This window comes from Wyeomyia smithii, chromosome 2, assembly GCF_029784165.1.
Source record: "Wyeomyia smithii strain HCP4-BCI-WySm-NY-G18 chromosome 2, ASM2978416v1, whole genome shotgun sequence".
NCBI classification, from domain to species: domain Eukaryota; kingdom Metazoa; phylum Arthropoda; class Insecta; order Diptera; family Culicidae; genus Wyeomyia; species Wyeomyia smithii.
This window is the reverse complement of record NC_073695.1, coordinates 49487263-49512959: the sequence shown is the minus strand read 5'-3', so window position 1 is coordinate 49512959 and position 25697 is coordinate 49487263. Positions and strand designations below refer to the sequence as shown.

Below are 25697 nucleotides of genomic sequence, written 5' to 3'. Positions count from 1 at the left end.
AGAAGTAATCTTTCAAAATTGACACATCAATCATTTTGATCGAGGGATCTAGAGCACAGGCTGTGTGCACAGTCAGACTCCACACTGGCTGCCCAGAGCGGGCTGACACGGTATGCCCCGGTAAAGCAAATGGAATGAGCTGAAATGAAACAAATTTGATCCGTGCGCGACAAGTGAACTGGAACATGAAAATCACATTAGAGCGAAGCGACCCGGTACCGAGAAGGAGGATCCGCACGGACGCTGAGACGAGCCGAGCCAAGTGTCGGCACTTACTTGACGCACAACCCATCAACCGCCGTCGCTGCTTCAACAAGGGGTTAAAACAAGATTAAATGGTTTGCCCAAGAGGTAGAAATAAAAAGCAATATCAGAGCAGCGAAACGGTCCGAACGTTGACCTAGTTTCGAAAGGATTTCTTTCGTTGATTTTTTTTGTTATACCAGACCGCATAATTGATGGTGGCTCAATAGGCTACCTTTTTCAATGAAATGTTTATACAGGATGGATTGCTTCCAATCGATACCGGACTCATGTTATTGTTACTTATGCAAAACGCAAAATTGCCTTAGATAAATTGACCAGCCTGTAAATTGTATTAATAATAATCACAATCATAATTAAAATAATTACTCATTCATCGCACAAGTTTCTGTTATGGTTTCTTTGATCGCTACAATTTATTTTATTTATTGTAATTGTACCAATTATTGTAATTAATAATAAACAAGGTACCTCCACCAATTTGAATGCAAATGGGACAATTATATCTAAAAACGTTAAATTATGAAATAGCCTTTCTGGAATTAACAAAAAATCAGTTGATAAAACCTACTGGAACTAGGAGATTATAAAGCCTATGGAATATTAGGAGCCTATAAACTCTACCGATACTATAAAATCTATGGAATAAATGGAAATTTCTCCTCTTTTGAGTGTTTTAACTGACTCTTTCCGACGAAGTAAGAGAATTCTTAATAAACGTTTCGACTTACTTTTTTACTTTTGGCCATCTTCAGGAATAGTTCGCCACCTTACGTTTGTCCACTTATTGTTCCTATTAACAACTTATAAAAATGCTCGAAAGCAAAAAATAACTATGAAATCTTCAAAATGTATCTGCAAAATCTATCAAATCCGATAATTACGTATATGCCCAAAAATCTATAAAACCTGCCAAATCTGTGAAATCTTCAATATCTATGGTATCTATGAAATCTATTTTAGACTAAAGACTGGAACGCGCATAAATTGGTCGACTTCAAATTGGTATATTTCGGTTAAAAATGCATTAAAAAAACCTTTAAATGTTGCATTTGGAAGTTGAGTGTATATACAACGGTTGCCAAAATGAGTTCTCACCGGTTGCTCTCCAGTTTTCAAAATGGCGTCCAAGCAAGAGAAACAGCGTGTCAAAATTTTGCTCGCGCAGCAAGAGAATCAGACGTTCTTGCACGCCAAGTTGGCGAAATTGCTGGATGTGGCCAAATCGACCGTAACATATGTTTTAAAAGTGTTCGAGGAGCGTCTGTCGACCGCCAGGAAGCCTCGAAGCGGCGGCAATCGTAATTCGGATGTGGCAGCTACGATAAAGAAGGTGGCAGCGAAATATAAGCGGAATCCTAACCTCTCCATCAGATACGTCACTGGCAAACTCATTGTCTCCCATAATAATGTGCAGCGGGTCAAGAAACGAGCCTGGTTGTCGACGTTTAAGACGTAGAAGGTGACGAATCCAGATTTTGAACAAAACACCTAGGCAAAGCGGTGGTCCGGAAAACTGTAATCTGCTTACAAAGTTCGACTCTGGGTGACGAAACTTATGTGTAGGTTAACTTCAAGCAGCTTCCGGGACAGGAATTTTATACCGTACCAGATAAAGGGAAGGTGGCCTAAATTTTCAAAACCATCAAACTTTCGAAGTTCCCGAAAAAAATACCTCATCTGACAGGCCATATACACGTGTGGTCTAATAAGAGGCATTTCCATCACTACGAAACCATTAAACAAGAGATCTATGTCTAGGAGTGCCTGGAAAACCGGCTGCTACCATCCCTAGAGCAACACAACAGTCCTGTGCTGTTCTGGTCGGACTTGGCAACCTACTACTATGGGAAAAAGGCGATCGAGTGGTATGATACGAACAACGTGGTTGTGGTACCCAAAAACCACAATCCTCCTAATAGCCCAGAACTCCGCCCTATCGAACAGTATTGAGACTTGGTCAAACGGAATATCAAAAACACTAATAAATCCATCGAAAACGAGCAGCAGAATAAATCTAGCTTGCGTTCGGCGACGAATAAGGTCGATAAGACAACTGTACAAAATTTAATGAAAGGGATTTAGCGGAAGGCACGGCAGTTTGGATTTGGCGAACCAAAATAATAAACGCACATTTTTTCCTTTAAATATATGAGTTGAACTACCAAAAGAAAAATAAAAAGATTTTTTTATTATGAATTTTGACTGAAAGAAACAATTTTTTTGTTGACCCATTTTTGCGCGTTCCAGTCTTTACGATAGGTTGACGATAGAAAAATGTACTAGCTAGGCAAATAGATAATTGAAAATTTTCGAAAAATATAGTCCAGCAGGCTGAACACGAACCCACAACTCATAATCTCCGGTCAGATGCGTTTTCGTTAAACCAACTCGGCCTTTCTAATTAGCTATTTTGTATCGCTTGCACGCTTTTTACACGTCATGCATTTCCTCAGCAGAGAGTATTGTTAGGTGGCTGGCTTACTGTTAAAAAATCTACAAAATCTATAGAATCTATGAAATATATTAAATTTATGAAATCTATTAAATCTATGAATTTATAAAGACTATAAAAGCTATAAAATTTATAAAACCTACAAAACTGTAGAATCTATAAAATTTTTAAAGTCTATAAAATCCATAGATTCTATAAAATCTAAAAAATATATAAAATTTATAAAATCGATAAAATCTATAAAATCTAAATCAAATCTATATAAAATCTATAAAATCTCTAAAATTTTTGAAATATATGCAATCTATGAAATTAATAAAAACCAAGCGACAACATGAATTTTCTATGTTTTGTGTATCAAATCAACGATGATGTTGAAGTTGCACTACACACTATAATTTCAACTAATAATAGTATTTTATATGAATGCACAAGATCTTTCACAAAAAGTGTTAATGTAAAAGGTGAGCTTTGTCCTTGAATGACGTATAGCCTTTGATGGTTGATACAAATAAAAAATAATTACCTAGAGAAAGGTAAAAATAATCCTAATGACACTTAAATCTGCTAAAAATGCTGTAAAAAAATATTACGTGAACATACTAGAAAGTCATTCCATAACCATAGTACATAATAAATGGAACATTGATGACAAAGTGATTGACTCCGATCGTGAAGTTGTTGAAGTATTCAATATTTTTTTCTGTATCGATAACAATATGGCTGATAACCTTTTTATACCAAACTATGATTTTTCAAATACAGTGAAATATGTTAACAGCTCTATTTTTCTGAGACCCGCTACTCGAAGTCACAATCTTGATAGGTAAACTTGACAGTAGAAAAAGTATATGTCATTATGATCTACCAGCAAATTTGATAAAGCTAACGTTGATTTATTATCCAAGACTTTTCAATACAATTATAGGATACGGAGTTTATCCTGATATTTTGAAAATTGCCAAGGTTTCACCATTATAAATATCCAGAAATTCATGTGACTCCTCTAACTATCGTTGAATCCCGACATTACCGGTTTTGAACAAAATAATTAAGAAACTGCTAACGAATCGGTTTGTTAACTTCTTTTGTGCTAACAATGTTCTGTAGAAACTTTCATTATGGTTTCCGGGAAGGTTGTGGAACTTCAACTGCCATTATTGACGAACTGATATAGCATAGAGATGAAAAAAAATCCTCGGCGGCCTATTTATTGACCTAAAAACATCATTTGACACCTTAAACCACGGAATTCTACTGAAAAAAACTTGAACGATACGGTGTAAAAGGAGTTGCCAATAATTTAATAAGAAACTATCTAACGAATCGGAAAAAGTTTGTATCACTAGACAGTGTTCGTAGCACTTTACGTCCGATGACATCGGGGTTCCTCAAGGAAGCAACATATGTCTTTTACTGTTTTTAATATTCATTAATGATATTGGTAATTTAAAGCTAAAAGGAATACCGGAGGTTTTCGCTGACGATACTGCATTGTTCTAATGCTCAATACTTTTTAATGGTAATCAAAATGGTTGTCGTAATTATCTTTCCGCGTTCATTTTCTTAAATTTAGTTAGTATGTGTCCATTACCGAGCTCTTTGGTGTGGGGGTCTATGGAGGGTATTAAAAAATCTATGAAATATATAAAATATATAAATCTATTATATCCATTAAATCTATAAAATCTGTAATAACTATAATATCTAAAAAATCTATGGAATCTATAAAATCTATAGAACCTATAAAAATCTAAAAAATCTATAAAATCTATAATTAGAACTTAGTCGATTTCATAGAGATAAAACCTATAACTGAGTAATTCCTAAAAAAAGGTCTGTCATCTTCTGTGAAAATTTTATCAAATTCGATGCAATATTTTTAAAGTTATGTCTATTTAAAAACAATTTTGACCTAAATTTCAAATGACAATAACAACTTGAAAACTTACTCAAGTTCAATAAAAATTTTAAGATTACCTTCCCGAGTGAAACTCTTGAAGTTTTTAATACTTATTTGGAAAAATTAGATATCGCGATTTTAAGTGATCCGTTTCACGAATTCTGACCCAATTTGAAGTGATGGTCCGAAAAATGAGAAACAGAAAAGTTAAAATTTTTCAAAAATAAAGAAATTATTCTAAAGTCAGAACGGTGTATTTGATTAGTATGAGGTTCTCAGTAAAGTGGTAAACCGTAATTTCGTTCTTAACTTTTAAAAAAAGCACGAAAATATAATTATTGATTTAACAGCTCAAAAAACTTTTTTTTACGAAAACTAGGCACAATAAGCTAAGCAATAATAGTTAACTAAACTTAAAGAGATAAAAAAATGTGAAAAAACAAAAAAAAATAGATTTGCCTTTAAGCATATATTTTTTGAAAAAACACAATTATTATCTACAAAATTTCCGAAGATACTACACCGAACCAACCAACCGTTTTGGCTCTAAAAACATTATAATCATTATAAGGCAGCCTCATGTATATTTTTGTGTTTTTTCCTAATAATATTCATCATACGGTGTATATTTTTTCTGGAAGAAAAAAATTACTGTTTACAACTTTACCAAAGATGTTATACAAATTAAACAAACCATTCTGGCTTTAATTTTTTTTTTTGCATATCTTGAAAAATTTAACCCTTATTTGTTTCTTATTTCTCCATGATCAGCCAAGATTGACGTAGAACTCCATGAGATTGCTTGTTACATTACTTTCACTGTTGTATTTGAGAGTGATCAATCACAATAACTTTTATCCAACACACATGAAATAACTCTCTGGAAATAATGTTCCTGAAAAGTAGCCAAAGATGACCAAACACCAGCTTATATGAGTATTGCCGGAACCGGGATGATATTATTGGGCCGAAAATCGATCCCAGTTGTAATTTTATTTTTTTTTCCAGGGCCACCACATTATATCCAGAGATTTACACTAAAAAGTAGTGTTGAATAAAAGTTACCAACATTGAGAAAATAGTCTTTCGTTATCTTAGCGTATATCCTTCGAAGAATTCGCGATTACTCTCGAATGCAACAATGCAAGTGTTGCAACGAACCGCTCCTTATGCTACACGCAAAAGTTGAAGTCTTGTACAATCATTGTGTCTTCCCGATTCGCACAAATGTTGCACAGAAATCGCACGATAAAAGTGTGAAACGCATAACGCAACAGTTGTACTGCGAATACATTGACATAGAATGAAATCAAAATATGTATCATACACCGACACTTTATTTCTCACGTCGAGTGTATTAGTGACTGCACGCGCTTTTTTCTCAAGTGACGAGAGAAATTTCTCTCTCGCTCGTAGAATTTTAGACACGTGACATACAATTTGCAGGTTTGCTCTTTCGCTTCTCTTTCGGTTCGGATTGCGACGCGCAAGGCGATATCTCGTTGCTTCACGAAATGAGCGAGACACCCGTGCTGCACATACTTGATACCAGTGTTGTTAGTCTCTCACTCATACTGTCGGTGCGTGCTTGCTGCTATTCAGAGGAATGCATGAAGAAGAAAAAGTATCTCGAAAGCGTGTATGCAAAAGACTTGAAAAGCGTAGCATATGTCTTGTCCTCAAGCAGAAACGAGGAGAATGGTTTTGCTTCTCGCTCGCTTTGCAATGCTGCTTGATACCAGTTGAAACTGTTTAGGTGTAGTAGTTCGGAGCTGCCAAATACATTTAAGAAACCATAGAGCATTAATTGCGTTATGCCCAACACGCAATGATTGTACTGGTTCCGAATTACATCAACAATTGCGCTAAAAACGCACAATTTTGTACTGGTTTCGCACCATCCAACTTTTGCGTGTAGCCGCTGCTGCTTAGTTATGACCGTCCTAGTGGCCATTTTCAAGTGAATTAACTGATTCAAGTAGATGCGGGCTTTTATATAGCCATTCAAGTCAAAACTGGTCAATATTCGACTTTAAGTTATTTGGCATGGAAACGCCCAGAGGTAATACAATTTTTTGTTGTCCTAACTTGAACAAGTACGATTTGCAAATTTTCAAGAACTTTTAAAAATTTGTCACATTTCTGTATAAAGTGTGGTCAAATTTGTTGAAATCGGTACAACATAATCTCTTCAAACAAATTATGATTATTTTTAAATAAATTAAACTTCTAAAATTGGTTGGTTATTTTATCTTGAAAGTAAAATGAATCAATGCGTTGAAAGAACTCTACGATGTTGCATTTTTCGTAATTATCTTCACAGTTAATTTCAGCTTGCCAAAATGACAAAGTGGTTTAAATACTAAATAAGGTCGTCATACAAATATAAAATTCGATTTCCGTTGAACCAAACATAAATTCTTGAGTTTGCAGCTGAGAAGCTATTTAGTTTGGACAATGCTAATCTAATTAGAATTTAACATAGAAGAGGGGTAATAGTTGTTATCGAAACAGCACTAATTAATTGTGCACCAGCGAAATTAATTTATGCTTGAGCGTTTGAAGCGACAGACTGTAAATCGAAACAAAATTTTATTTTATCATGAAAAGGGCTTTTAATTTGAAGAAAAAAAAAACGGACTGTTATAGATCTGGATTTCATTTGTTACGCCTGTTGCCCATTAATTTCATTCAACCTGAAAACAGTTTCCAAGTAGAGCACAGATTAACATAAAGTAGCCAATGAATAGAACCAATTTGTGCCAATACTGGCAGCTTTTGGACAAGTCAATAGAGGAAGCCTAGAGCACATCGTTCGAAAAACGGCTTCCGACTGTGTAGTTTAAAAATAATTATCGCTCGTAAAAGTGTGTGTGCGCGCGCCGAACCTATCCCCTGTAGGGGATATCACCAAATTTGTCAAACATCAAACAAACGGCACACAGCGAAACAAGAGCACGCAGCGCGGGTCGTAAATTTTATAACACCTTATTTGCGTTGATTTTTTTTTCTCTCTTTTCTGTGCTTTATCTCAAAGGAACCCAAGTAGAGTCGTGTTTGAATGAGATCGGTTTCTTTTTGTTTTGTTTTGTTTGATTTTGGGGGCCCCCGGAGGAAATTTATGACTCTGGTGGCAGTTTTATTTGTCGCTGCGGGCCGAAAACTGAAATTAAAGAAGTTCAATAAAGATTGGAAATTTTTAACGAGCCTTCCTCGGTATCGATTCATGGAGCGGGTTATCAAGAATTTATGTTAATTTGTAGCCTCGATGCTCTTCGAAGAGTGATTTCATTAAGGAGCAATCATTGGATCCCCGTCTCCGCACGCAGTAGGTGTGGAGAAAATGCGAAAAAAGGTTAAACCCTCCAGCTGGTTTATGTGTTCGGTTTAACCAGCGGGAAGGAGCGATGAAGCGGTGAACGGGGAATCAATCTGCCCCTCTGATCCAGATAACACTAAGTGACGATTAGTACACACGATTGTCCACCGGGCAGAAAACCAAAGCGAGAAACATCATTAAAACTTTATTGCAGCGTCACATTTGCAGTTTAAAGCCAAAGTGTATTTAATAATGGCAATAAAATTTATAAAATATTATATACTTTAATTATGTTACAATAAAAGCACCAAGCCAAAGTGAACCGATAAATAAAGTGAAATAAAGGAACGAAACTGGAGTAAGCGACTCAAGTATCGGCGTAAAATGATTTCGCACTTGCTTTCCGTCTCGCTCGCGCGATTCGTTAACATTTCGCTTAATGAAACGCTGAGTCCAAATGTATAAACAACAAATCGAAGCAAAAAAAAGCAAGTAACATCCACACCGACCAAGACCGTATGTGCACAATTTATGACTACTGTGAGTACCGAGAGCACTCTTTACTAATGTTTGCCATCTCTGTTTCTTTTCTTCCCTTCTCTCACTCTCTCGCACACAGCAACCCCACCGCGAAAATTAACGGCCAAACCACGCCTCTGGATGTTTCAGGCCTATCGCAAAATGATATACAAGGCATACTGCTTGGTTCACACCCATCATCGCAGACGATAAATGTCAAACGTGAGCCCGAAGATCTACGTAAAGAGCCGAAAAATTCACGAAGTCAAAAGGTAAGCGCAATATACACGATATATATTTGTTTTCCCTCTCCCGTGCCTTGCTTTGCTATCTCTCAGGCTGCTTTTGTTTCTGTTCGTTTCGTTTCGCTTCGTTTCGCGGCTCCCTCACTCGCTCTCAGTGCCGCATGCACTCACCATTCACTAAACCGAACCGATAGAGGCACCTGGTCTACACCTGAATGGGGAATCAGATCTGTATACCTGAACCACAACAACAACTCTTGGCAATCGGTATAACATTGTTGATGAGAATATGGACAATTTATTACTGTGCTCCGCTCTGGGAACGATTGCCGCTGCTCATTACTGTATGAAGAGAACTGAATGTAACTTTAGTTTGGCAACTGATGAGACAACACTTAACTCACTCCGAGATGATTTAGGGCGGTTGCATTTGTGTTTGAAAGAGTTTCCATTACTTTTTGGGTCCCAGTCTACAGTCATTGTTATCACGTTTTCCGCACGATTTATTGCGTTGTCCCGTTAATGTTTGCTGGTATAATTATTAGCGTTTTGCATTTTTCATTAGCAGACCATCGAACTTCACTTTGAATGTCGAATTTTAACCTACCGGAAAAGGGACTGTCTGCTCTCGTCCATCCTTTTTGGCCCGTATAAGTGGCACCGAATGTTATCGTCGTCGTGGGAATATTAGTCAGCAAACTGCAAATTGATGGAAATTTTCGATGAGAAAGATGAGCAAATTGAGTAATAATAGGGAGGAAATTCTTTTTGATAATATTTTTTCAGGACTTTCATTTCGTTTTTTCTGTTCATGACAGAACCTATGCTTGCATTTAAATTTGGCACTTGAAACAAACATGAATGAAAATATTAATTTAATTGAAACGAAACATATAATTTATGTAAAGTCAACATAGAACAAACATCGTTAATTTCATTTAACCCGTTATTGGGTACCTTACTTTTTCTTAGTTTTGTTTTGATATCACGCAAGGATTTTTATTTCAATATTGTCTCTTTTATTATAGCCGTACAACAAACAATATCGCACGCTAGCCTGGGGGGCTAATGCGGTCTCGATCAACTAGGTTAGTTGGGAGAATTCCTTATCGAGATTGTTTCGGCACATTTTGCATGTTGTAGGATAAGTACAACGATACACCGTGCCCCAGTGCTGAGTCGAGAAAATTTTCAGCTCGAAAAGATCCTCGACCTGATCGGGAATCGAACCCGATATCACAACCGTGTGGGAGAGCTAGCCCACCGACATCGCTAACCACAGAACCACGGGGACCACATTATAGCCGTACACTTAGATGAAATTCCGACTCATATTTTATTCCCTCAATTTGTTTCATTTTTGCCTGAGGCCTTTACGCACTTCCGAGCTGGCCAAGGGCACAAAAATTCACATAAACGGTTAAAATGCTATAATCTTTCATTTATTTTCAGTTCGCACTCTAGGTCAAACCTGTCAAGTGTAACTGTTAATTCTAAAATACATTAAAGTTTCATTGGATGATAACTGGTAAACACATTAAACACAGGTTTTGCCCTAGAGCTCAAACTGAAAAAAATGAAAAATTATAACTTTTCAACTTTAAGCTTTAGGGCAACACTTTGTTCGCTTTTAACGACCAGTGTAATCTATTCAAATTTCAAATTGGTTCGTTTCTTCCATATAACGATTCCCCACCCTAATATATATTTTTAAAGCCAAAATGATTTTATTGTTTTTCAGCAAGATTGTAGACAGTAATTTTGTCTTTTCGAAAAAAATACACACAAAAAAAAATTTATGCAAAAAAAATGAAAAAAATAAAAATTAATTCTGAAAGAGTTAATTGTCGAAAAATCTTTTTATTTTTATGAAAACTACAAAAGATTAGCTAAATATTGATGGTTGTCCGATCATGGAGAAATAAGAAACAAAAAGTTGATCCATAGACACTAGGGTGGCAATGCTTGTATGAAAAAAAATTCATCATCGAATTTAAAAAACCGAGCATGTACATTTTGTTCATTGGCCCAAAAAAATTATCTGTGCAAAATTTAAGCTTGATCGGACATAATTTAGAGGAGCCTCAAAGCGCTCAAAATTGTGATTTTTCGAACTTCTACAGGAGATTAGGAAATTCGAAATTATTTTTTCAATGCCAAATGTCTCAAAAATGCCTAAAACGTCGAGATCTGGTTTAATCTCCAAAAAAAATTTGACCGAAAATCGACCTTCTAGGACTGAGCCGTTTTCTGAGCAACCAAAGACCTAATATGGAATATTTTAAAACGGGCTTCTAAAATGACTCACAGTTCTTTTCAAATCAGATGTAAACTATTTTAATGTTCATTTGGTATCTCAAACTTGATTTTCTTCAGGGTGGTTCATTTTTTTTACTAGGGTGGTTCCATAAACAATTAAAATGAAATTTATTGTTATTGAATAGGAAAAAGCCATTATAGTAGTAAACTTATGTAATTAACGTTGCGTTACTCGTTCCATGACTAGCAATATTTATTAAATGGAAAATGGCAGGGTTTCGTACAAAACATAACAGTGCGTGTAACGGAGGGTTAAAATTCTCTTTTTCATTAAATATCATAAAATTTAATAGTTTTCGTTGTTGCCACCACCCTTACGGAACACTAGTTGGTCCATCTTTGTGGTACTTCAAGGATAGGATGTCAAATATCCAAATGAATATTAGCATTTTTCCTACTAAAACATCTCAAATTAAATTTTATTTGTATTTGTAATCACCCTAGTAAAAAAATATATGAACCACCCTAATGAAAATTGAATTTGAGATACCTATTGAACATTTAAATAATTTACATCTGGTTTGGGACGAGTTGTTAGTCATTTTAGAGGCCATATTAAACCTTCAGTTGCCCCAAAAACGGCTAATTCCCAGATGGTCGATTATCGATCAAAAATTTTTTATCAAGATTTTTAAGACATTTGGCATCGAAAAAAAAAATCGATTTTCGCAATTTCCTGCACTTCCCCCTTGGAAGATTTTCTAGGATCGAAAAATCACAACTTTGAGCGCTTTGAGGCACCCCTATACCATGTAAGATTAAGCCAAAATTTTGCACAGATGAATTTTTGGACTACTAAACAAAATGTATATGGTCATTTTTAAAAATTTGACATGATACTGATGACAATAGTTACTAATTTTGTCCTTCCAGAAAAAAATGTACAATATAGATAACTTTCAATTGAAAAATATATCTTTAATTTCTTTATCCTGGACTTTTTCAAAAGTTTTGTTAAAAATTTTTGATTTCCAAAAAAAACGAACCCTTTTTTGTAAATCAAAATTTATTGATTATTATTTATAATTTGTTTTAGTCAAGCATTTTTGTAAAGCATTATTGATTCCCTACAATACATTCTCATACAGATTTTCTTTATAACCAAACCTATGCAGACATATTTACGCCCTTTTGGAAAGTTACTTTTGAACCTGAAAAATTTGGCTACCCGAAAAAAATACGTATTTTTAGATAATTTGGCAAGGAAATGCTCTTTGAGTATAATCCTTTTTTTTTCTATTTGAATTAGAATTATGTAATGTGTGTAATTATGTGTTATTTGTATGATTAACATACTTCTTATCACATGTGAAACGCCTCACTTTAAAAAGATTTTATACTTTCGTTGGCTAGTTGATCAACCATTTTTCATTTCATTTCATTTATTTGTATTACGAGGTTATTTAAGGTAGAACCATTTGAATTTAGTCTTTCATCAAACTCCATTTCAAAATATATATTGAAGACATTATTATCTTCCCATTTCGTTTTTTTTTTTGTTTCTATTACATCGTTTTTTGTTTTTATTTGCTTCGAAACGTTGAAGCAAAATGCAACTTGAGTCTTCTCCTGATTTCGGTTCCATGTTACAGTAAAAAGGTCTTCGATAAAAATTCTTTTAGATACAATTGTTCAATTATTATAATTGCGGTACTAAGAATTTTGCAGTAAATTTTCAAGCATGAACCCCAATGACCAATCACTTCAGCAGCCAATTATTTTATCTCCCATAATTTAAACCGCCCTCTTACGACACCATAATGAACATGTCGTATCAAATCAGATTACAATCCATTCGAGCCAGAATCCCGGTATAAATCTCTAAAGCCGTTAGTGGGAACTATTCGCTTGCAGCTTTTATGACACTACCGACGAAAATTGAGCCGTTCCGACAGACGTAAAATACAATCCTTTTACGACGCAGAAAACACTCACGCATTTCCCCTTCCCAAAAAAAAAGAACATAGAACGCTCAAACCGATTCCGCGTTTATCCCTGGTCAGGGTCACCGCTAGAGGCTTGGAAATCTCATGCCATTTCCTTACCGAACGTGCGTCGAAGTAGCCGCTGAGTGGTCAGTCACACACGCATGGGCAAACGGTTAGAATCGCCGTGCGCCGCCCTGCCGACATGCCTCACTACTGGACAGCTACTAAACGTGCTTAACTGGAGCTCGTAAAATGAGCAGACAACCGTAAAGTCTATGCCGCTAACAAGCTCTAAAAATAAATCTTTTTCCCATACAAACTAGATTTCAGCTGTTATACAGCATGTAGCTGGCGATTGAACACTCGAACAAGGTGGCCCACGGCTGCCCCCGGGAGTGCGTGCCCCGGTAAGACCTGCGCGGATCAAAGGTGCGTACGATTTTATCGCGTAATCACGACATTTTGATCTACCGTGGAGCGACACACTGTTAGGTCCATTTAGACTCAGATTGCTGAAATTCAAGAGTTACAATGGTCTCAGGGCTTGATATTACGCGTTTGTCGCGCTCTTTACGTCGTGCGTATGGAATCAGCAGACGATGAACGGTAATTAGATATGGGACAGTTTTTAGAAACAACTACTTAAGATACTAGTTAGTGTGCAACAAACAAACCCTTTATTAGTAGATTATTGAATCAATAATAGTTTATTTAGTTCTCGCGTGTTCACTTGAAAATTGAGATCAGCAACGTAGCACCCGTAAAGGGGTTCGTCGTTTCCCGCCTTCACAGCTCTTTTACCAGCAAATCACCGCAACTGGCGAGACACATCGCACATTATGCCACCCACTACCGCTAGGTAGTGAATGCGTGTATCGGTATCGGTGGTTAATCAACCGAACATTGCCACAAAAAAAAAACAAAACTATCAAGATAGCCATCACCCAGACAACGAACGGCCGTTGCGTCACTTTTGAAGCAAAAGCCGAAGCGCTCGAATTACCCTTCTTTGCTGTGACTTACTTCATTATTGAAATTGCAACCCCTGCGAGTCTGTTTTCACTCGACAGTCATCCGTGCCATTATCACATCAATAGCTGCTCTACGACATAATAATAACAACAACAACAACAGCAGCAACGATGAAACCGCTTCTTATACAAACCGAGAGAATGAATCCAGCCGGGGAAGAAAGTTGTAATGGGTTGGAAAGGCGAGTCAGGCAAAACCAAATCGGCAATCTGTTGCACTGCAACCGATACCCGATCCCGAAGACCTTTCCTTTCAGAGCGGCTTATTGAATAACAATCGAAGTTAAAATATTTATTCATACGCTTTGTGCTTCTATTCAAGTACCATTCGATTCTGTCCATCTGTCAGCAAACCAAATTGCAACCATAAATACTCCGCACTGAGTAGATTGTAGGGAGACACTAATTGTTACGAACGCTAATTTTTCGATTGATAGGTGAACAACTGAACTGAGGTCCTTTATGGATGTTCGCAAATGTTTGCAAACAGTGAGACGCGGGGTGCACTGATTTCGATTTCATAATTTATCGATCGTTTGCGGAGAAGGCCCGCTTGTTGCCGGCATCGAAAAGCGATGCAAAAGCGAAAGCATAACGACGACAACGACAGGAACGTACGTACCTACGACGGTGAAAGGATACACAACACGAGCCTTTAATTAGCGAAGGGATTTTTTTTTCTTTTGGCTTTTACTTGGGCAGGTCCAAATGCGGGAGGTATATGGGTTTCATAATTAAGGCAATCTTTGGCAGCCTTGTTTGTCGGACGGTTTGCCCGTACATGGTGTGGGTGAAAAGTAGAGCCGTTTTTTTTTTGCGTGCTTCGCACGGTTGGAAGGCAATTAAATGGCTACCGACACGCAGTCATTTGATTTCCAGAGAAAAAAAATGTGTACACACATTGTAAGCGAAAGGACGACGCGGTGGGATTGCAATGTTACAAATTGGGTGTAAAAATGCGACCGATGCAGTGCTGGAATTTTGTTTATGATTTTTGTTTTTGGTTTGGTTTGTGTATTGAAAAACATCTCACAATCACACACAATAATTTTTATGATCGTGGGCAAATCCGATCGAAAATTTTCGACCAAATGTTTTCAATTTGCTTTGAAATGAGTATTTGAACTAACTCAAGATGCTTGGAAAGAAATCGATGTTTTAATGGAATCACACAGTATTTACAATGGAATATCCTGATGTAAAGGCTACTCTTGATATCTGATTGCTGTGGTGAAGCAAACATAAAACAGAATTTTTATAGGGAACGCAATAAGTATTCCGAGTCTTGTGCTTTTGAAAATTCGAAATGGTGACTCGAAGTCGGCCATTTTTGGATTTAATGAGGTTTCACCTTAAATAGACTTTGTTATTTCCCGTGTATGAGGTGATGTATGATCGGAACAATTTAGACTATTTTCATGGTTCATAGATTTTCATGTCATATCAATCTCAAATAAAATCATAAAAAATTACTTTTGTCGAAACAATCCATCTGTCTAGTTTACAGAAAAAATAATTTATAGCAAATCCGACGTAAATTTATTGAAATATATCGTTTCCCCTTATCATAGAATTTGTATAATGTTCGAAACAAAAAATGTATTATAATCGGACCAGCCATTTTATTCCAGATCCATTTGAATTTAACCCTCTAGTGCCCAAGTTATTTTTAGACGGATCTCGGTAAAATCACTATAAATCTTTATAAACATTATTTAATTATTTGTTGAAGCTCTGTAAAGGTTTGACTGAAGCCCGTCTGAAGGTGGCATTAGGCATTAGAGGGTTAAGTATTTTTTTAAGTAGACAATTTAATTGCCTACAACTTTTTCAAGATGGGCACTCTCAAAGAAAAAATGTTTGTCTAACAAAAACTACCTGGAATTCATCATTATATCAAGCACAGGCAAAGTGAAGCAGTGAAGTCTCAGAAGTAAGCTGTTCCGATCATGATAAAAAGCAGGCGTCCGTATTCCACCAATAATTTTAACTTCGAAGCGAATATTTCGCACAAGAAGTGTTCACACTTGACACTTAAATGATACAGAAGTAATCTACTGGAAAATATGCTGTATTTTTCAAATATTTGATTCCATTATCACTGCAAGGCATGATGGCAATCGTAAAAAAAAATTATGCTCGAAAGTAGATCATTTTGTGAAATTTTTTTACTAATAGAATTACTTACGAAATCTCAATCCAATCCACTATCTCAAACCGAGCTTAAGTGAGCACCGATGTTGATGTATTTCTACTTTGAATGCGTAGAATTTTGAACCAACCCTATTTAAACCACAAATGTTTACGTTCTTAGAGCTGCATTACTCTAATAGCAATTACAGACGCAGTTACTAAAACTTCACGTTGAGCATTTACTGACTTGATTTTCAGAGAGCATAATGTTTTGATCAAACGCAGTTCTATTGTCCTCAGTGTTAACTTCTTTGTTGAAAAAAAAAATAGCAGGAAGTTGTATCCAAGACACGACCGCATAACTGACTTACAATACGCACGCTTCCTGGAAAACAATTTCGTTGATTTATAGCTTGTGAAACTGCTCCTAAACGGATTTCGGCTGAACTACTGCTTAATAAGCTGTGTTATAACCCAATTGTTTGTTGGGCTGGTATTAACAGATGCTTTGTTGAAAGTGTTTCTTTATGAGTCATAAAGTCTCCTTTAATTTTTTTGTAAAATATGGTTTATTTATCCTTGTTTGTAAATATTACATCAAATATTGTAAAACAATTAAAAACTCAAATTTAATATAAATTCTAGTTCGCCTACATCGATTCTATTATTAACAGTAATAATAAAGTTTATGTATTCAACTAAAGCTTCTAATATTTCGGTTCTTGTAGTATTATTTGTACAAATCAAGCAACTCTTTATTGAACAGTACACATGGATTTTGATTTGTGAAACTCGAAATTGTTGAACAATGTAGCTGATAAAGCGAATAAACGCTTTTATATTATTAATGAGCTCTCTGGTTGGCAATCTATAAAAAATAGGTTTTATTCAGTGGTCCCCTGTAGTTAGCGATGTCGGTCGGCTAGCTCTCCCCCACGGTTGTGATATCGGGTTCGATTCCCGATCGAGTCAAGGATCTTTTCGAGCTGGAAATTTTCTCGACTCAGCACTGGGCCACGGTGTATCTTATCCTACACATGCAAAATGTGCCAAAAAACAATATCGATAACGAATTCTCTCAACTAATCTTGATCGAGACCGCTATTAGCCTCAAGGCTAAGCGTGCGATATTGTTGTTGTAGGTTTCATTCTATTTGCATCCAGACACGTCCAGTGCGTCTTGAACTGTCCTACAGATCCGAAGTTTTTCGGTTGCTTGTGGACTGGTCTTTGACTGCCTATAGCTTCAAAATTTGTGTTTTGTCAGTGTGTCTTTTAAAGACTACCTGAAAGTTATTTCCCATCAGTCTTTCTCAAGACTACCAACTTTTGAATTTAACATTTGTTTTAACTTTTTTCGTATCACCTGAAATGGCTGGACGGAAAAAGAAACCTCGCATCGCTGCGGGGAGGAAAAGAGAGGCATCTCTTTCTGACACTTCGAGTGTCTGTAGTGACAATCCTTTTGATATTTTGCTTGAGCATGAAGCTGGTGAAATGGAAGTTACCAATAATGAAACTATACAAAATATAAAATCTTTAAAAAAGGAGAAAGTTCCACCTATTGTGGTAACCATTTCTTCTGAATTTAATATATTCAAAAAGGAACTTTCAACGTTTGTTTCTGACGTTAAAGTTACCTATCAAATTGGCCGTAGAGGTGAATGTCGCTTATTAGCCGACTCAGTAAAGGGTCGTGATCGTCTTGTTCAGTATTTAACTGACAAGATGTACAAATTTTTTACATATGACACCAAGAACGCCAAGCCGTTCAAGGTTGTCTTGAAAGGTCTCACCAACGATCAAACCGTTGATGAGATCAAACTTACTTTAACAGAATTACTTGGCATAGCCCCTACCCAAGTAATTCTAATGAAACAAAAACGAGGCGAAAACAGTCAGAGAACTGGAATTTCCCTTGTTAATTATTTAATTCATTTTAACCGCAATGAGGTTAACAACTTAAAATTTTTTGAAAAAGCACATGCTTTGTATAATGTGCGTGTAGAGTGGGAAATTTATAGGAAGTATGGCGGAGGTGAAAAGCATATCACCCAATGCCGTACTTGCCAACGTTATGGCCATGGTTCCAAATTCTGTAACATGGACCAAAAATGTCTTAATTGTGGAGACTCTTCTCACAAAAAGGACACATGTCCTGTGAAAGAGAGTAAAAATTTTCGCTGTGCGAATTGTAACGGCAACCATATGTCAAATTTTTATCAATGCCCAGTCCGTTTAGCAATTCTTAAGGCAAGGCAAGGTAAACAAAATTCAATTTCTCAATTAAAACCAACTTCAAAACAAAATTCTCCAAGCGTACCAGTGACGCATAGTTTACCTACTCCTTTGCATACCCGTTTAACTTATGCACAGGTTACAGGTAGTTCGAACATTATACCGCCTAGTGTTGGTAGTTCGAAAATGACCGTTAATATGGGTAAGCAAAACACGCTAGAAAATAATTGTACACCTATTACTCCAGCTAATATTGCTGCCGAAAATATTTTTTCTAATGTCAACTGCCTGGGGCCTATTACGGCAGGTAAACTTTCTTTTTTGCAACAGGCAATGTTCGATCTTATGAACGCCATGTTGCAGGCAAAATCAATGTTTGAAGCCATTCAAATAGGCACAAATTTTACTATTAAAATTGTTTCTAATTTAAAATTTAGCAATGATTTTAAATAAAACAATAAAAATATTAAATTGGAATGCTCGCTCATTGAAGGCCAATGAGAATGAGCTTTTTAATTTTTTAACAGTAAATAATGTGCATATTGCAATTATTACTGAAACATTTTTGAAACCTAACATAAAATTAAAATATGATCCCAATTACGTGGTTCATAGATATGATAGGATTCAGGGTTCCGGCGGTGGAGTTGCAATTGTTATTCATCGCCGAATCAAACATCGTGCTCTTCCCCATCTTGAGACGTAAGTTATTGAAACTTTGGGAATTGAAGTTCAAACTGAACTTGGGATTTTATTTATTGCCGCAGCATATTTACCATTTCAATGCACACGCGAGCTCAAAAATTATTTTAAAGGTGATTTACAAAAACTCACCAGAAATCGTTCGAAATTTTTCATAATCGACGATTTTAACGCTAAACATCGTTCATGGAATAATTCTCAAAGTAATTCCAATGGCAAAATTTTATTCAATGATTGTTCTTCAGGATACTATTCTATTTTGTCTCCGAATAGTCCTACATGCTTTTCTTCTGTAAGAAACCCTTCAACAATTGATTTGGTGCTAACAGATCAAAGTCATGTATGTAGTGATTTGATCACACATGCTGACTTTGATTCTGACCATCTTCCAATAACTTTTTCTTTATCACATGAATCAGTTTTAAACCCTATGAGCTCTGTTTTTAATTATAACAAGGCTAATTGGGAAAGATACAAAACTCATATTGAGAGAAATTTCAATAATGAGCTTGATTTGCAAAACGAAGTGAATATTGATTCCGCTTTGGAAGCAATAAAATGTGCGATTGTTGATGCCAGGAATTATTCTGTTCCAAAGGCTCAAGTGAAATTTGATTCACCAATAATTGACGAAAATCTTCAACTTCTAATTCGTTTGAAAAATGTCCGCAGACGTCAATATCAACGTACTCGTGACCCTGTTTTTAAAACTATTTATAAAGATTTACAGAAAGAGATTAAACATAGATTTACTCTTCTGAGAAATCAAAATTTTGAGACTAAAGTTGAAAAATTGAAACCATATTCAAAACCATTTTGGAAGCTGTCGAAGATTCTTAAGAAACCATCAAAGCCTATTCCAGTTTTAAAAGATGGTGAACGTTTTCTTGTATCCAATGAACAAAAGGCTCAAAGACTTGCTCAGCAGTTTGAGAGTGTTCATAACTCAAATTTGAATTTTGTGAGTCCAATTGAAAATGAAGTCACACGTCAATTTGATTTAATTTCTTCCCAGAATTTTTTACCTGCAGAAATAATTGAAACTAACTTGATTGAGATTAAATCAATTATTAAAAATTTCAAAAATATGAAAGCACCTGGTGACGATGGAATCTTTAATATACTAATCAAACATCTCCCTGAGAGCACAATGGAATTTTTAGTGAAAATTTCCAATTGCTGCTTCAAAATTGCATATTTTCCCAAATTATGGAAAAATGCAAAAAATACTCCCATTTTAAAACCGGATAAGAACCCAGCTGAAGTTTCAAGTTATCGACCAATCAGTTTCCATCACTTTCTTCAATAAGTAAACTGTTTGAGAGAATTATTCTTAACAGAATGATGTCACACATCAACGAAAATTCAATTTTTGCAAATGAACAGTTTGGATTTCGCCATGGGCATTCCACAACTCATCAATTGCTCAGAGTTACTAATATGATACGAGCTAACAAATCTGAAGGTTATTCCACTGGAGCTGCTCTTTTAGACATAGAAAAAGCATTCGACAGTGTTTGGCATAAAGGTTTGATTGCGAAATTGCAAACTTTTAATTTTCCAATGTTCCTAATCAAAATTTTAAAAAATTATCTTACTGATCGAACTCTGCAGGTTGTCTATCAGAATTCAAAATCTGATAGATTTCCTGTCAGAGCAGGTGTACCTCAAGGTTCAGTCTTGGGTCCAGTCCTGTACAACATATTCACTTCAGATCTTCCTGATTTGCCTCCAGGATGCACAAAGTCATTGTTCTGCGATGACACAAGCATTTCCGTAAAAGGAAAAAGTCTTCGTGTCATATGCAGTCGATTGCAGAAAAGTTTAGATATTTTTTCTTCCTACTTGCAAAAGTGGAAAATCTCTCCCAATGCTTCTAAAACTCAAATGATAATTTTTCCGCATAAGCCTAGGGCTTCTTTCCTCAAGCCAAACAATAATCACGTTGTCAAGATGAATGGGGTTATTTTAAGTTGGTCCGACAAGGTTAAGTACTTGGGACTAATTTATGATAAAAAACTTATTTTCAAAGAGCACATTGAGAGTATACAAGCCAAGTGCATCAAATATACGAGATGTTTATATCCTCTCATTAACAGGAATTCTAAACTTTGTTTAAAGAACAAACTTTTGATTTACAAACAAATTTTTAGACCAGCAATGCTTTATGCTGTACCGATCTGGTCAAGTTGCTGTTCAACAAGGAAGAAAACGCTCCAAAAAATTCAGAATAAAATTCTGAAAATGATTTTGAAGCGTCCTCCTTGGTTTGGTACACTCGAATTACATAGACTTACTGGTGTTGAACCATTAGAAGCTATGTCAAATAAAATTATTGACAATTTTCGTCAAATCGTTGCAATCCTCAATTGCTACGATAAGCTCTCTTTATAGCCAATAAGTTAGCAATTAAGTTAGTTGTAAGTTTACTTCCCCTTTTCTGACAAGTAGGTTTAAATCCCTACGAATGATAAGTCCTAATTGCGAAAGCAAACAAATCCTAACAATTAAAATTACAAATTTCTAACAGTGTTGAGAAGTCACCATTTGTGATTGGACACACATACTCATTATTTACTAATATTTATCATAAATACTTAAGCTACTAACAAATCCCCCCTTAAAAAAAAAAAAAAAAAAATCCAGACACGTCCGTACGAGAAGTTGATAAACTTTGACCGCAGACTGCATAGTTTATTATTGTGCCTTATAGGTTGGTATTCACGATGCTTTTTTGCGTTGATTTTTACTTTTGATAGTAAACTCACGTCCGTATAGTACTGAGATATGAAAAACTCATTAACTGCTTAAATTGAAAGCAAGTGTTCGTCCCTAAAAGGACGGTTAGGTTAATCTTTTACAATGCTGGGAACCAATCGAATAATGCCTTTGTTCCTATTTTCTTCGAAGTCCGGAAAACTTGGATTTATATTTGGAAGAACATTTTCCTGGGCAATCAGTGACACTGGAAAGAAGCTTGTTCAGTTTCTCGTCATTGCGAATTGCCACTTACAGGAAGATTCTCATTCTATGATCTATATCAGCGTTCCCCGCCAATTCCAAGCAAGGTACATGGCAGCCGCCATATCGATAGATACTACTGTACCAACCTGCATAATTTACGACTACTGATCGTTACGTTAGCAACCTTAGGACTGGCTTTGCGTCTTGTTCTACGTTCACCACCCAGGCGGTAGGAACGTATATAAATCCGTGCAATCTACTTAAATACCTGAGGAGAGAGCTAACACGACAAGTGGGCGACGCCACGCACACGGTATTATGGAAGAAAGTAAAAAAAGATTTAGTTGCACTGTGCGTTTTGACGTTGACTAACGTCTATATCGAAGTTAGGCCCCTGAATTTGAAAATCTAGTAATTCAACCAGGGAAAACCAGAGAAAAGTGGTCAGGTTTTGAGCGCTTATTTTGCAGTCATCTATAATCAGGTTTTCGAGGTTTTGGCATCAATCGATCAGAAATTCTTTTACGGTTTAATTTATGTAACAAAAACAAACTATTGTTTGAGATACACTATTGAAAAATTGGTAATTAATATCGATTGTCTAAATCATACCGCGCAGCCAATCACTACCTCTCTTCCCAAGCACAGTCGACACTAACGGATACAATCGATTGACTTTGTTGTTATTGTTGTTGTCACTTTCTGTTTCCGATGTTTATGCTGCTGCTAGCGGAAAAAACCTTGCAAATATGCATTTTTTTGTTGGTGTTAATATTACGACAGCGGCCGGCGCCCCATAATTCTGATTCCAAAACCGCACCAGTGACATGCGGATGCTAGGTGATAACAGCTGAAAGTAGGAAATACAAAATAGTACCGGTCATCTCGTGCCGGTTTCACCCGTTATGCTGGTGGCTTTAGTAGTAAATGGCTACAGCAAAACACTTAAATGGCTGGAATTCTGGACGGACTAACCAGGAAACTATAATCGGCAACTGGCACCTTTTGGTGCCTCGAAATTTTGGTACAGAAGCGGCTAATTGAATTTTCTGTTTTACCAAATGCTGCTGCTAGCGGAAAAAACCTTGCAAAAATGCATGTTTGTGTTGGTGTTAATATTACGACAGCGGCCGGCGCAGCTTTCAAGAAACATTTGTCTCTACCATTCCATCATCTATGTAGCCCCTCCTTTTTTCTAATTATCTGACGAAGCCTTGGTATAAAAACGTAACGTTCGAACATTTCACCCCATCAGTTTCATTATTAAACCGTACCGGGTACATACGGACGCTCGGTGTTAGCAGCTAAAAGGAGGAAAAACAAAATAGTACCGGTCATTTCGTGCCGGTTTCACCCGTGATGCTGGTGGCTGTTAGTTATAAATAGCTACTGCAAAATACTAAAATGGCTGAAATTCTGGACGGACTACCAGTAAACGAGAATAATCGGCAACTGGTACCTTTTGGTGCCTCGCAGTTTTATAATAGAAGCGGTTAGTTGAATTTTCTGTTTTACCAAATGCTGCTGCTAGCGGAAAAAACCTTGCAAAAATGCATGTTTGTGTTGATGTTAATTTCATGACAGCGCTAGGTGTTAGCAGCTGAAAGGAGGAAAGACAAAATAGTACCGGTCATATCGTGCCGGTTTCACCCGTTATGCTGGTGGCTGTTTGTAATAAATGGCTACTGCAAAATACTAAAATGGCTGGAATTCTGGACGGACTAACCAGTAAACGAGAATAATCGGCAACTGGTAACTTTTGGTGCCTCGAAATTTTGTTACAGAAGTTTTGTAAAAGAAGCGTTGCAATTCCCTCTACTATTTGCTTTAATGGAATATTTTTTTTTTTTTATAAGAATACGGTAGTCAACGTCATGCGGTCGTGTCTTGAATACCACCCTCCTACTTTTTAGGTATAAAGACGAACGTTACACGCGAATTCCATTAGTTCATCCGTCAACAGCCAAGTTGCCAAGTTCTATTGCTGTTACCATGCGAGCTAGACAAGTACGCTGGGTCCGAAGCTAAGGCTACTACGAAATACACTAGCTCAAAAAGAATTGGTTTTTCCTCCTGCCAAGTACAAACTACAATTGACCATTCTCAAGGCCACAAACATGTTCTTGAAGCAATGCTGAATTTTCTTGCCTTGCTAATTACGAAATATGCAGTTATACATTTTTTAGGCTGTTGAAAATAGACCCTTCATTTGACACCAAGATAGAAAGAATCGGTTAGACCATCTCTGAGAGCAGTGAGTGCGAAAGAAAGGTGCACATACACACGTACACACCCACACACAAACATATACACCTATACATGCATATATGCAGAAAATGCTCGATTCGTCGAACTGAGTTGAGTAGTATATGACATTCGTCCATTTCAATCATTTTTCTACCTTTTAATTAGCCAGTGATCGTTAGGAGAAAGTCAATATGTTTACTTTCATTATGTGATTTCACATTTTTATGAACAACGGACACAGTTACAATCCGATTGCAATGAAATTCAATAGCAACCTATGGGGCAACTAGACCTTTCATTTGACACTAATTTTGTTAAAATCGGTTCAGCCATCACTGAGAAAAATGAGTGAGTTTAAACAACCTCAGGATAACTTTTCTTTACATAACTTTTGAACCATATGTTCAATCATAACGAAATTCAAAAGTTAAGTTAAGTTCTGGGGACAGCCCAATCATTTGAAACCAGTTTTATTGAAATCGGTTGTGTGGTTTCTGAGATATTGATGTTTCGTGATTTTTACATTTTGATACGTAACCTCTAAACTAAAAATCCGATTACAATGAAATTCAATAGCAACCTTTGGTGCAACTAGACCTTTCATTTGCAATTAATTTTATGAAAATCAGTCCAGCCATCTCTGAGAAAAGTGAGTGAGAAAAAAAAGTTGCACACACACACACACACACACACACATACACACATACATACATACATACAGAAAATGTTCAGTTCGTCGAAAGAAGTCGAGTGGTATATGACATTCGGCCATTGGGACCACTTTTATACCTTCGGTTTTTCCAGTGATTGCTATACCTTTCTAGGAGAAAGGCAAAAACATCTTCAGAGTTAAAACTTCTTTTTCAATTTACTGTGAAAAAATAGAATAAAAAACTTAATGTAGATTTCACGCATTATTTCCAACAAACTTGCATGTATGAAGGTCCCAAGCAATTTCAAATATAAAATACTTCTCCGTTTTCGATTTTCGCTTCGTTGTTTGAAAAAAAAAATTGCTTCGTACGTTGAAAAAAAACCCAAAAATCTCTAAAACTTTGAACAATTTTTGGACTATAAAAAATTGGAAATTTGCGAAACAAAATCACACAATTAGATTCTATGCAATTAAATGTATGTGCATTTCAGAAATTTACGAAAAAAAAAATTTGAAGCGATTAGGTACACATCCTTTTTTGCACGGGGAGTGCGTCCCTTACAGCTATTAGCAGTGGCCAAATGGTTGAAAGCAAACGCGATGCGACAGATCCGGACCAAATAACTAACATGTCCAGACTAAAATATGCTACTACTCTACCGGCTGCAGATCGAACTAGTTTTCAGTCAAAGTCAACCGCCCTCTTACTACTGTAATCGGTTTATACGTGACTACTGAGAGTTAAACTTCCGATAAGTGTGTCTTTGTGGACCAG

The 25697-nt window shown here is 36.2% G+C and overlaps 1 protein-coding gene across 4 annotated transcripts in view; it reads left to right on the top strand.

Moving 5' to 3' along the window:
- LOC129721416 (protein grainyhead) overlaps positions 1-25697 on the top strand; it is a 425349-nt gene that overhangs the window by 299896 nt on the left and 99756 nt on the right. For all 4 annotated transcript variants that reach the window (XM_055673955.1, XM_055673953.1, XM_055673957.1 and 1 more), the window contains exon 4: positions 8561-8732. In XM_055673955.1, the coding sequence (XP_055529930.1) occupies positions 8561-8732 (172 nt within the window). The remainder of the gene's footprint in view (positions 1-8560; positions 8733-25697) is intronic.